This window comes from Nematolebias whitei, chromosome 10, assembly GCF_014905685.2.
Source record: "Nematolebias whitei isolate Nwh7 chromosome 10, NemWhi1, whole genome shotgun sequence".
NCBI classification, from domain to species: Eukaryota; Metazoa; Chordata; class Actinopteri; order Cyprinodontiformes; family Rivulidae; genus Nematolebias; species Nematolebias whitei.
Genome location: NC_056507.1, coordinates 13,871,854 through 13,883,785, shown reverse-complemented (window position 1 = coordinate 13,883,785; position 11,932 = coordinate 13,871,854). Strand labels below are relative to the sequence as shown.

The following is an 11,932-nucleotide window of genomic DNA, read 5'->3' as shown; positions in this document are numbered from 1 at the left end:
GAGAACATGCAAACTCCACCCAAAGGTATTTGGCAACCTTCTCACTGAGAGGCAGCAGCTGTACCAGCTGTGCCCTTTAGTGAAATTCAGATCTTGTTGCAGCTTTGAGAAGTTATCCACCTTTTACTTGCTTTACTTTGCGAATAATTACTATTGGAATGTATTTTGCTGAAGTCCTGAGAGTTTGTGGATCAAACTAATGCTCAAAAAGTAATAAACCTTGTCTTACTTTGGGAATCTTGTTAGATTATCAGAAGAAAAGAATAACAACTTTTTGCCAAAGACACGGGTGTTGTGTCAATTGGAAAGCCTGACAACCAATTTACAGATAAGTACTGTGTAACTTCAGGTCTAATCAGGTCTCTCTTGTAAATGAGTCCTCGAGGCTCAATGGGATTAACCTGTCTAAATAAAGGATGAATGAATGAAAAAAAAAAATTATCTTTTTTTTTCTTCCAAAAAAGGAATACAAATCTTATATGTACAACTTTAGTTAGGATTTCAAATTTATTACTTCTTATCTATTAAATTTTGATGGCCAAGTTTTGACAAAAACTGAAACAAAGTTAACTTTCTAAGAAGTATAACAGCTAATATAAAATAATACACATTAAGAAACAATAGTTGTTGAGTTAAAATGTTTTTTTTACATTCATACTTTGTTTCAATATTGAATTAATAAGGAAGTTCTAATGATCAGTGCATCAATCTGCCTGATATCAAATCATTACCCAAAATGTAATGCAAAGCTAATTTAAATAATCAAATTTGGTAGCAGCACATATCTAATTTATCTTGTTGATGCTAAGATGGGGTGGACTAAAACCTGCAGGAAGTATCACAAATTGATGTCATTTTTACACCTGGGCCCTAAAACATCAGTTGTTTGACAGAAAATTATACATACGTGCTATGTTTTTATTATGAAAGTGTAACACCCTGTTTCCTGTTTCTGTCTCCACCAGGCACCTTGACTGCAGTCGGATTAAAGGAGGTAGCCAATGGGCGTGCAGAGATCGTTAATTATTTATGAAAGGAGGCGGGGCTTCTCTCCAGGCTTCACGGTTCCACTGCCTGAAGGTAAAGCCTTTTTAACGCAACATTGTAGTCTCTATTAATGGACTCAGCTGCACTTTCCCGTCAGTCAGTTTGGCCTTAAAGAGTCACTTAGCAGCTGTTCAACAAAACTCTAAATTATATTTCAGCTTAAAATGTTTATTTTCCTCTTTGATTTTTCATGCAGTGAGGTGCATGTTTAAAGCAAACAACTTTTATCAGTTTTTTGCAAATCAAGGTCTGTTTAATAAACATTACCACATTTAAACATGATGTCTGTAGAATATTCCAGATGTCCTCACTGAAAAATGTTGGATTTTATACCTGGATTATTGAGCATGGACTTTGTTGTTTTCAACCAGTTTGACAAGACTGTCAACAAGGAAGAGGGCCGGCAATGGAGGAGGTGAGCGTACCAAAGAGACCATCTAATCACAAGCAAAACTGGTTTGTTCCACTTTGGAGTAAACTGTTGGGGGAAGAATCAGTTTTGTTGTGTGTTTCCTTTGATGAAGCCTTCCGGATCGAAGGCGAAACGTTTCAGCACAAAAAAAGAAACTGTTCAGATGACCCGACTGAAAAATGTTGGATTTTATACCTGGATTATTAATTATGGACTTTGTTGTCTGTAGAATATTGTTGACTGCTACTGAAATGCATAACTTCCTGCTTGTCTTTGAGAGTTTGTCATTAAAACGTAGCCTGCAAATTATCAGAACCCTGGAAAAATCATATTTTCTGATCCACAGCTTAAACTTAAACTGGCTTACAAACATAACTTTTTAGATTTATTCGAGTTCAGTGGGATTCAAGCTTGGAAACCATTTTTGTAGAAGGTCATCGTTCCACAAATACTGCAGAGATGTTTAATAACCGACTATTTTGTTTGAGTGGTTCCTAGAGAAACAGATTTTGCTATTTATGGAGTGAATGAAAATCAATATCTCTATTTGAAAGTGTTTTTTTTTTTTTCTTCTCAGTTTTGGGAGCATTTAAAGCAACGCTTGTTCACTGATTTAGCTGCTGTGAGATCCTCTCAGTGATTTTTATCCAGATCCACTCTTCGGCCCTCCAACAGAGACACAACATGACTTTTCCATCCAGGTGACTTTGTTCTTCTGCTCCAGCTGAGTCACACCTGTGAACATTTCAGCAGGCCGTCAACTCACCTTCATGAATTTTCCATGACAGAAGCTGCAGCAGCCGGCGTGTCCCATCCAACCGCACGCAGAAAGATGGACTCTTACAGTTCTGCTTTTATTGTTCTTTTAGTCTGCTTTAGATTTAATTTGTAAATAAATTAATGTTTCTTGAAATAATAATCTTAAATTTAATTCAAATAGAAATCAGTGGGATTTTTTGTTTTCTTGCTTTAATAAATGTAGAAAATGACAGAACCTATAAAAGCAGAGAAACATCCAACAGACTGAATTTGTCTAAATGTGTTCAATGCTGATTCTGTATTTACACTTTAATTCTGCACACTGAGTGCTATTTTATTCATTTATATTGTAAAACATTCAGCTCATTCAGGAGACGGATGCTGTGACTTTTGAGTTTTGTAACTTTTAGACTTTTCAAAATATCGATTTTGTTATGTCCAACAAAGTTAAGTCAGGTCATTCAATTGGACGGTTTCTATTTTTGTTGAGACGTTTCGTCCTTCATCCAAAGAACTTCATCAGTCTGAGGAACCACAACAAACTCAGTCCAACACACATAGTGGGCCAACCAGTTTGATGGTTATAAGATGGTTTGTTGAGCCCACCCTCTACCCCTTTATAAACTTTATAAATATTTCTCCCAAAGAAATAGAAATGCATTAAAGTCTCCTCAATTCCTTTTTTGAAATCTGCTTCAGACCTCTTTTTTTTTTTAGCTTTTTAGCATTCTGCAACTTTAGTTGTCAGCTAGCCTTTTTCTACTTTTAGCTTGCAGGTACTGTATTGACACTTTTGGTTTTGAGCTAACATTTTACTGATTTTAGTTTCCATCTAGCCTTATCCTTAGTTTAGCTTCTAGCTAACATTTGGCCACTTTTAGCGTCTATCATTTTGCTACTTTAGGTTTTAACTAGCCTTTTAGATAATACTTTGCTGTTTTTTGCTAAACGTTTGCTGATTATAACTAGCATTTTGCTACTTTTAGCTTTTACCTAGACATTTGCTATTTGTATCTTCTATCATTTTGCAACTTTTAGCTAGTGTGCCGCTTCTTTTAGTTTTAACAACTCTGTTTTTGCTTCTTCAGCAAATGTTAGTGAATTCACACTGAACTGTCTAAAATCTTGACAGACTAGAATATTCTTAAAGACAGAACCTTTATTACCATCTTTAGTTTGTTCTAACAGTTGTTTTTATGACCCTGGAAGTCCTTTTTGTTTCATAAAGCTGTGTTTTGTGGGCTGAACACTATAAAAACAGTCAAACTCACAGATGCAGCTTTGGTCGTGTTTGTTGTTAGATTTTATTGCAGCTGAGGTTAACTTGGTGTTTATAAAACCAGAACAGATTGCAAGCGTCCACGGGGAGTGAAGGAGGTGGGAGTTTCATCTGCTCGCCTCTCACTGCCGTCATCATGCTTTGTGGGTTAAAGGTGCAGCTTCACCCGTTACATTCACAGTGTCTCCGCCATCAGACCTCCCCCAGCAGGGCCAGGGACGTTCTAAGCTTCGAGAGGAGGCCTCGCTATGCAGCAGCAGCAGCAGCGATTTGTTTCTAATCCTTTTATTTGGATGAATAAAAATCACAGTTGTTTTTCTGTGTACAAGCTTCTGTAACTTACATTCATGCCCAAAACGCTCTAACGCTAAACAAAATGTCCAAGTTCTCCGCTTTCTGTCTCACATCGTCCCCTTCGCTTCCTGCGCTCTCATGATCTGCCTTTCCCTCCATTCGACCCCACCCCCAGTATAGCTGTGAGTGTCGGGGGGGCCATGGTGTAGCAGAGAAAGCAGATGCTGAAAGCTTTAAAAGTGAACAGATCTGCGCATGTGAGTGAGACGTGGAATGCAGCTTTGCAAAGCAGACGTGAAGATACTTTCTATAAAAAGGTTCTACACGGCTTCAGAAACTGTTTAGATCTAAACAAGATGTACTAAATGATACATTTAATGCTTCAACCCAGCAAAATTAACTTTAAAGCCCCTTACTGGATTATAGATGTCATTGGGCTGTCTGAAACTCGTCTAGGTGTGTGCACTGTGGTCAGTGCAGGACAAAGTGTTTGTCTAAGCCACTCGGTGGCTCACGCTGCTGATCGTCTCCGTGCGGCGGAGCTGCGGCGATGATGCGTGGAGCTGTTTGTGTTGAGACTGAGGGTGACGCTGTGCGGACGTGTGAGGGAGCGCCTCGACGTTGGACTGACGCTGCAGCTGTGGCCTCGGAGCGGCCTCCCTCTTCGGAGTGTTGTTCAGGATGTCCAGGCTCCGGCGGCTGGAGGAAACGACGTCGACGACGAACTTGGCGCACTCGGCGCAGACGTCGCGCAGCGTGCAGCCGTTAGCGTACAGGTGGGGGAACTCCTCCTCCACCGAGCGGCGGGACAACGTTCGCACGGATCTGGAGAAGAACACGGAAGACGGAAGTGTTTTGACAGTTTTCTGCGAATCCAAAGAAGCAGCAAGGGCTGCCACCTAAAGAACAAAATTTAGTTTTCTTTTAGTTAAAGTTTGCTAATAAACCATGATTAGACATTCTATATGGATTGCAATGGTTCTATTATTATTATTATTATTATTTATCTTGCATGGTTTCTGCCAATTTTTTAAAATTTTTTATAATCGACTGTTGTTAACCACGAGAAGTTGAACTACTCAAGTCTTTATATGAACTCAGCCTCTTTAGGATGATGTATTATTTAAGTGAGTCGTGTTAAGACCTCGTCCTGTGTTAATCTGTTTTGACATCTTCCACCAAAACCCAGAATTTTATGACAAATTAAATTTTTTTAATTCTTGTCTGAACTTCTATCAAGTAATTTGTCCTAAAAAAGCAAATTATATTTCTCCTTTTTTATTTAACATTTTAAAGTGTTTCAGTTTAATCAAAAAACGGATTCTAATTAAAGCCCTGGCATTCCTTGAAGGAATGCATATCACCCGCCAGCTTTCATGTTGGATATTTAAACTAAAGCTTATGCTGAGAAGAGATTGAGTTAAAGCCGTTTTGGTCAAACTTTGTAAATTATGTAAAGGACGGTGCTCTGAGACATGTTGAGGATGATGCTCATCTACTACCACCCCACATTTTAGATCAATATCTGTAGCAATGTCAGAGTTAGGGTCATTGTTGTGTCTGCTAAAGTGGATGTGTTTGATTCCAGAAGGTGTAGTTGTTCATCCATTGGTTTGTTTTTGAGAGTTTAACTAAAATCCAATAACAAAAATGTCCTCCGAGTTAATTTAGGTGAGAAAAATGTCATACAGTCAACAAAGTCCATGCTCAATAATCCAGATTTACAATCCAACAATTTTCAGTCAGGTCATCTGGACAATTTCTTTTTTTGTGCTGAAATGTTTCACCTTCCATCCGGAAGACTTCATCAGTCAAGGAAACACACAACACAAAACTGATTCTTCCCCCAAACAGCTTACTCCAAAGTGGAACAAACCAGTTATGTGTGAGGGCCAGCACTGGAGGAGGGGGCGTGCCAAAGAGACCATCTTAGCACCAACATAACTGGTTTGTTCCACTTTGGAGTAAGCTGTTGGGGGAAGAATCAGTTTTGTTGTGTGTTACCTTGACTGATGAAGCCTTCTGGATGGAAGGTGAAACGTTTCAGCACAAAAAAAGAAACTGTCCAGACAACCTGACTGAAAATTGTTGGGTCATACAGTCACTTCATCTCATTAAGTCAAAAACAGCTGCTCAAATTTCTTTCACATCCTTTCCTCCCTTAATTTAATATGTTTGTTATATTATATTATGACACTGTCAGAAAAATGTACACACATGGTGTAATCCATCTGTAAATCAGCCAAACATCTGGGGGAAAAAAGCTGCGCTTAATCTTTCTAAGCTTATTTAAACAGAAACATATAAACAACACGATGCAGCGGAGGTGGGGCAGCACCGCCGCAGTCACTAACGAGAAGATTAAGGTCAGTTTGAGTGATTAAATAACATTTAACATTATAAAACATATCATGTGTTGTTCTAGTTGTACCGTTGGGTCTCAATGACAGGTGTTAGCATGTTAACATGACACCAAATCAGCACACACGCTCTGTTTCCCTCCAACTGGCTGTGAACCGTCTTCACAAAGACACGAGTTGTGAGGATACTAATGACAGCTGGGTAATTATTACATAATGACTGCTTAGAGGCCCGGAGGAGTGGTTATATAACAAAAGAAGGAGGGAGTGGCGGAGGGCGGTGACTGGATTGAGGCGAACGTCTCAGACACGAGGGATGTTTCTGCTAGGAAAAGGCTAACAGTCATAGAGGGAGGGGCTCGCTTCAATAGTTAAACTTCTTACCTTCAGTTCTGTGTGTTTGGAAAGAAGCAGTCTGTTGAAAACTGAGCAGGCAAACTGGAGCCATCTAAAGCTCCCATTGTGCAAAGTGAAGAAATGCAGCTTTATTGGCCCAAACAAAAGAAGAGGAGTTTAAAAACGACTCACTGAACCGTTACGTAGTAACTATTAACAGATTTGATTGAAGCTTGTCTATACTTGTGAGTTCACTGATTTTTACTAAAACACCTCTGAGTCTGAAAATGTTTGAGTCAAAATGAAATTGTTCTAACAGCTTAAAAAAGTAATTAAATTTATAAATATGGCAACAATTTGCAATTAAACTCATTTCAGGGCAACATATCCAATTCAAACTCTAACAAGTGATCCAAATCACTTGAAATTGTAACTTAATGGCAGTTTGATAAAATTCAGATTTATATTCAGTTCAGCCAGTTCAAAACAATCAGATTCAGAGGATTATAAAATGCCAGTTTGGATATGAATGTTAGTGAATTTATTTGATTCTTCTCCCAGCCTGGGCAAGTGCAGCATGGTGGGCACCCATGGAGAGGAATGACTCCATTTTTGCTAAAAGAAACCTCCAGTCAAACCAGGAAAGAAAGCCATTAACTGGCACTTAAACTGTTGTTTTACTCTTAATAACTTGTTCTTAGAGGTGGGCACAGCTAACCAAAAAGGTAGCTTTGCTAACAGCTAATTTGCTAACTAAAGAATTTGCTTTGCCAATGCTAAACTGCTAAATAGATTAAAAAAAATATATTGGAAGCTAACACTAATGCGCTTTTATCATACACTGCTGTTGCTGACACTGTAAGACTGTCTGTAATGTGACAACATTGTAAGTGAACACAACTCAGAACGTTTCATAAATCACAGATAAAGCGTCCATGTCCCGTTCAGAGGTGAGAGTGATGCATTCAATGTTTGTTGGACGTCTTCCTCGTGTCCGGCCATCCATTACCTTTACCTGCTTAACTCACGTTGGCGATCCTCTTTGTGGTTAACTACTTTTATAAACTAAGTACAATGTTGCTGTACGTCATCATCAATATTCTCTTGGTAATAAATCTGTTTGTAGAGTCACGTCCCAGACACAGTGTGAGCATCGCAAAGCATGCTGGGTATGAATTATGTGTGCCAATGTTTCAGAATTTTTACGATGTTACTGAGTGTGAAAATGGGTTTTCATGTTTTTTTCCCCCTGATCTGCTTTGGTTTGGCTTTCATGTTAAAGTCTCTGTTATTGGCTGTAAACTGACACCATGAGTCGGGGGGGGGAGCACTGCGAGGGTGGTGACATCATCTGGTTAGTGCTTAGCTATGAGCGTAGCATTGCTTTGTGTAAATCACCATCCTCTTGTACGCTTTTAGTGCACAGAAGTGTCTTTAAAAAATTTGCAGACTTAAATTTGCCAGATTAAGATTTAGCGGAGGCTAATTTTGCTAAAGTTTTCCAAAGTTAGCAAAAACACTAATCCGCTAAACAGAAAGCTAGTTCCACTATTGGATTAGCAGAACCGTACCTACCAGTTTCTTAAATTGATTTATTAATAATATTAATATTAATAACAATAATACCTGAACTGCAGGTGTTCGACAAAACCCACAAACAAGTGTTTGAACTGATAGAAATAATACAATTTGAAAGTAATGCCGAAACATGGCTGTATTCCCATTATTTTTATTAGATTAATTTAATTACATTCAGAATTTAGATTTTAAGAAACTTAAACTGTAGTAAGAGAGTGGTCAAGAAAGATTTTATTGTTTGAAACGTGTTATTTTTTTAAGTGGATGGATTAGTGCCATTTTTGGTAATTTTTATATAAATCTTTGCTTCTTTTGCCTCTCAGTGCCCCCTTACAGTATATAAAGTTTACATGATTGTTTAATAGTGAAGAACCTTTACAGCTGTTATAATTATCATGATGGCATTAGACACACACAATTATTTTGGCTTCAGTATTAGCTAAAATAACAGTGACCAGGCTAAAAAATACATCTTTTGTGCTTTTTATTGTAAACCTATTTTGAACTTCTACTTGTTGACGAAACAAAGACTCACTTGTAGACTTGACTTTTGTGTCCGTGACTTTTTGGCGTGCTGTGAAATCCCACAGTGTACACAGGAATATGGGCCATCTTTTTGGAGGGAATCTTCATCTGGAGGAGAGGAAGACGAAGAAGCAGGACGTGAGGAAATCAGCCAAACTGTGTCGAGGCACAGCAAGACGACGACAGCTCTCACATTAAGAGACAGACACGCAAATCTAAGAGGTTTTAAATGAATTACACAAACAAAGCAACATAAAAACCCAACTCAAACACACGCTTCAACAAATTATACCGTATTTTTCAGACTATAAGGCGCACTTAAAATCCTTTAATTTCTCAAAAATCGACAGTGAGCCTTATAATCCGGTGCACCTCATGTATTAATTCTGGTTGTGCTTACTGACCTTGAACCGATTTTATGTGGTACAACTGAACAACGTTGAGAGTTATTGTGAACGAGTTGAATAAAGTTTGATTTATCTGACTGTTTTGTTTCGCTTAATGTGTCTTATGTATGAAAACAGACCCGTTCATTGATATTGCGCCTTGTAATCCGGTGCGCCTTATAATCCGGAAAATACGGTAATCTGAAAACAGATGAGCCACAGCACTGCACACATCACGAAAAATGCACACAAAGTCCAAACCTACAGAGCACAGAACCACACATCCAACACGGGTCGGGACTAAGGCAACAAGTCAGAACCAACAAAACAACAGGAGAAAAAGTGACGTCAACAAAGAAGGCAGCCCGTCTAAAACATTTTCATAAGACGTAAAAAAATTTCAAAAATTAAAGTTTATAGAATTTTACACTTCTTTTTGTGCACAATATGTCTTAATTTAAACATTAAATTCAACAGATTATTGGTTTCAACTGAACAAGACGCCAACAAATTTGTAAAATTAAATCAAAATATAGATATTTTTATAATAAAAAGTGCAGCATTTTAATTAAAATTTTTTTTTTTTTTACAAAATATAAGGATCTTTAAATATTTTGATGACTGGTTACCACACTTTTAGTTGACAAATTACACACATTAAAAAAAAATCTATTTTTAAAAAATTAATCACAAATCAATGATTTCTATTTGTAGCTTTTAACTTGAGTGATTCTGAGATCATTTATTTGTAGATAAACTGAAATACAGATGTGACAAAACTGCAAAAAAGAAGATTAATCTACTTTTGCCACATCTGCTGCATCTTTTCCAAGATAGATTCATAACACATCTGAAAATAAAAAAATATTTAATCATTACTAAACAAAGTCAAAGGTATGAAGTTACCTTTGCACTGCAGGAGCTGCAGACTGACCTGCAAGAGGAACAAAATTAATAAATTCCTGTTTACTTAAATATCAAGAAGGAAATATTTATATAAACATTGCTGTCATGTTGCTGTAATGCCACTTGGTTGTTGATGTGTGCTGCTGACTATCCATGAAGCTGATCTCGTGCTACTGATTATTTCATGTTGCTGTGTTCATTAGTCCTCATCTGCTCAAATGGACTCATGTTTGTGCTGCTGTTGTCTTGGCACATTATTTTTGTACCATTAGTGCTTCTTAGTCTTGTGTATTCTCAGTTTTAGTGAATGTAGTATATTCTTAGTCCATGACTCGGATCTTACTAATGTTTTTCTTTACAATTTGTATTTTTGTTGGATGTACTGTAACTGGGACCCCATGTACTGGTACATAGTTTCGTTCCACCTCATGTACCACATGTGATGTGAATGATAATAAAAATCCTTGTATCCTTGTTGAATCCTTATATCAGGGTGTCTGATCTATTCTTTCAGCCTGGAGGAATGATTACATTTTATTTAAAGGAGCATGTTTTTTTTAATTTTTTTAAAATTGTGATTCAATTTATATGAACTGTATTTTTCAATATGAACCAGAAATGAACTCATTTCAATCAGTTTTCCTGCAGTTTTCAGAAGTCATTCAACCAAATAAATAAACTCTCCAGTACCTTTTTCTTCAAGTACTTTTTACATGATGCAAAATTCATTTTACTAAAAATATTTGGGCATAGAACAATTTAAGTGATGCTCAATTCTCTAACATATATTTTTTTACATAGAATTTAGAGTAACTTTTAAAGTTGAATTGACAATAATAAAATAGTCTTAAAACTCCTGGGAGGTCCAGTGAAAGTTGTCTCTGATACCTTTTACACAGCAGGCATGTAGACGGCCAGGAGAGGAGAGGAAACTTGACTCTGCAGCAGCAGCAAACCTGAGAACACAGAAATACTGAGTGCATGTACTGTAAACACCGCAGAGACGACGGCAGACAGGAAACACGGCTACCTTTCCTTTCTTCAGGTTGTTGTAGAGCTCTTTGCTCTGGAGAAACTTCTCCATCTCTGCTTTGACCAGCACTCGACGCACGTTGATGACCTCATCGACCGTTAAGGCGAGACTCTCCACAGGATGGCTGAACGCCTCCTGAGGACAAAAAGACAAAGAGTCTGCCCAACTTTTCATTTGGCTAACTTAAAAACTGAACCGAGACTTATTTCATTTTATGCTAATGTTTATTAAATGTTTAATGGTTATTGTTGCACCAGGGGTCTGAGAGTAATGACATTTCAATCCTGCACATATTGCAGTTTTGGCAATAAAGTTGATTTTGACTTTAAAATCCTGAAAGTGCAAAAAAAAAAGCCGAGCATGAAAAGTCAGCATGGAAGCTGATAAATAAAACTTAGAAACTATTTTTATCTCTGAATGCAGAAAGGTTGGTCATAGTGATATTTAACAGTGTCAGTGTTCGTGTGTGCCTGTCTGTTAGCAAAATATCTCATGAACCACTATGTGGACGTTATTGAAACTTTCAGGAAATGATTACTAGATGTACATCTACAACTGTTTCACCTTTGGAGTCAATCCAATTCAAGATGGCCACCAGGGCGACTAACCTTCAAAAACATTTAAAAAAGGCTACAATTGAGTTACTTTTACAGGTATTGAACTAAAATTTGGAACACTTAGCTAAGAGCCACCGACAACTCAAACTCCAAATGCTACTTTGTGGTGTAAAATTTTTGCTCAAAACGTTTGCGTTAAATGTTGCGGTCAACCCTGTTTGTTTGTTAGCAAAATATCTCATGAGCCAGAGAGCAGACTTTAATGAAACTTTCACAAAGGAACATTTGGCTGTACCTCAACAACTGATTAACTTTTAGAGTCAACACAATTCAAGATGGCTGCCGTTAGCTAACACAAACGTGGATGTAACTCAGTGTTGCAGGTGCAGAGCAGAGATTTGTTCAAGGTTTGCTCAAAATGGCTTTAACTCTATTGTTTCTCAACACAAGATGCTTTTAG

At 37.5% G+C, this 11,932-nt stretch overlaps 1 protein-coding gene across 1 annotated transcript in view; it reads right to left on the bottom strand.

The window, feature by feature from the left end:
* Positions 1 to 3,509: 3,509 nt before the first annotated feature.
* The window catches only part of spire2 (spire-type actin nucleation factor 2), a 30,011-nt gene continuing 21,588 nt past the window's right edge, over positions 3,510 to 11,932 (bottom strand). Inside the window, exons 11-15 of the mRNA XM_037682671.1 lie at positions 10,913 to 11,050; positions 10,771 to 10,838; positions 9,883 to 9,910; positions 8,601 to 8,698; positions 3,510 to 4,616 (exon numbers count right to left, since the gene is read on the bottom strand). Of these exons, the coding sequence (XP_037538599.1) occupies positions 4,286 to 4,616; positions 8,601 to 8,698; positions 9,883 to 9,910; positions 10,771 to 10,838; positions 10,913 to 11,050 (663 nt within the window). The 3' untranslated portion in view covers positions 3,510 to 4,285. The remainder of the gene's footprint in view (positions 4,617 to 8,600; positions 8,699 to 9,882; positions 9,911 to 10,770; positions 10,839 to 10,912; positions 11,051 to 11,932) is intronic.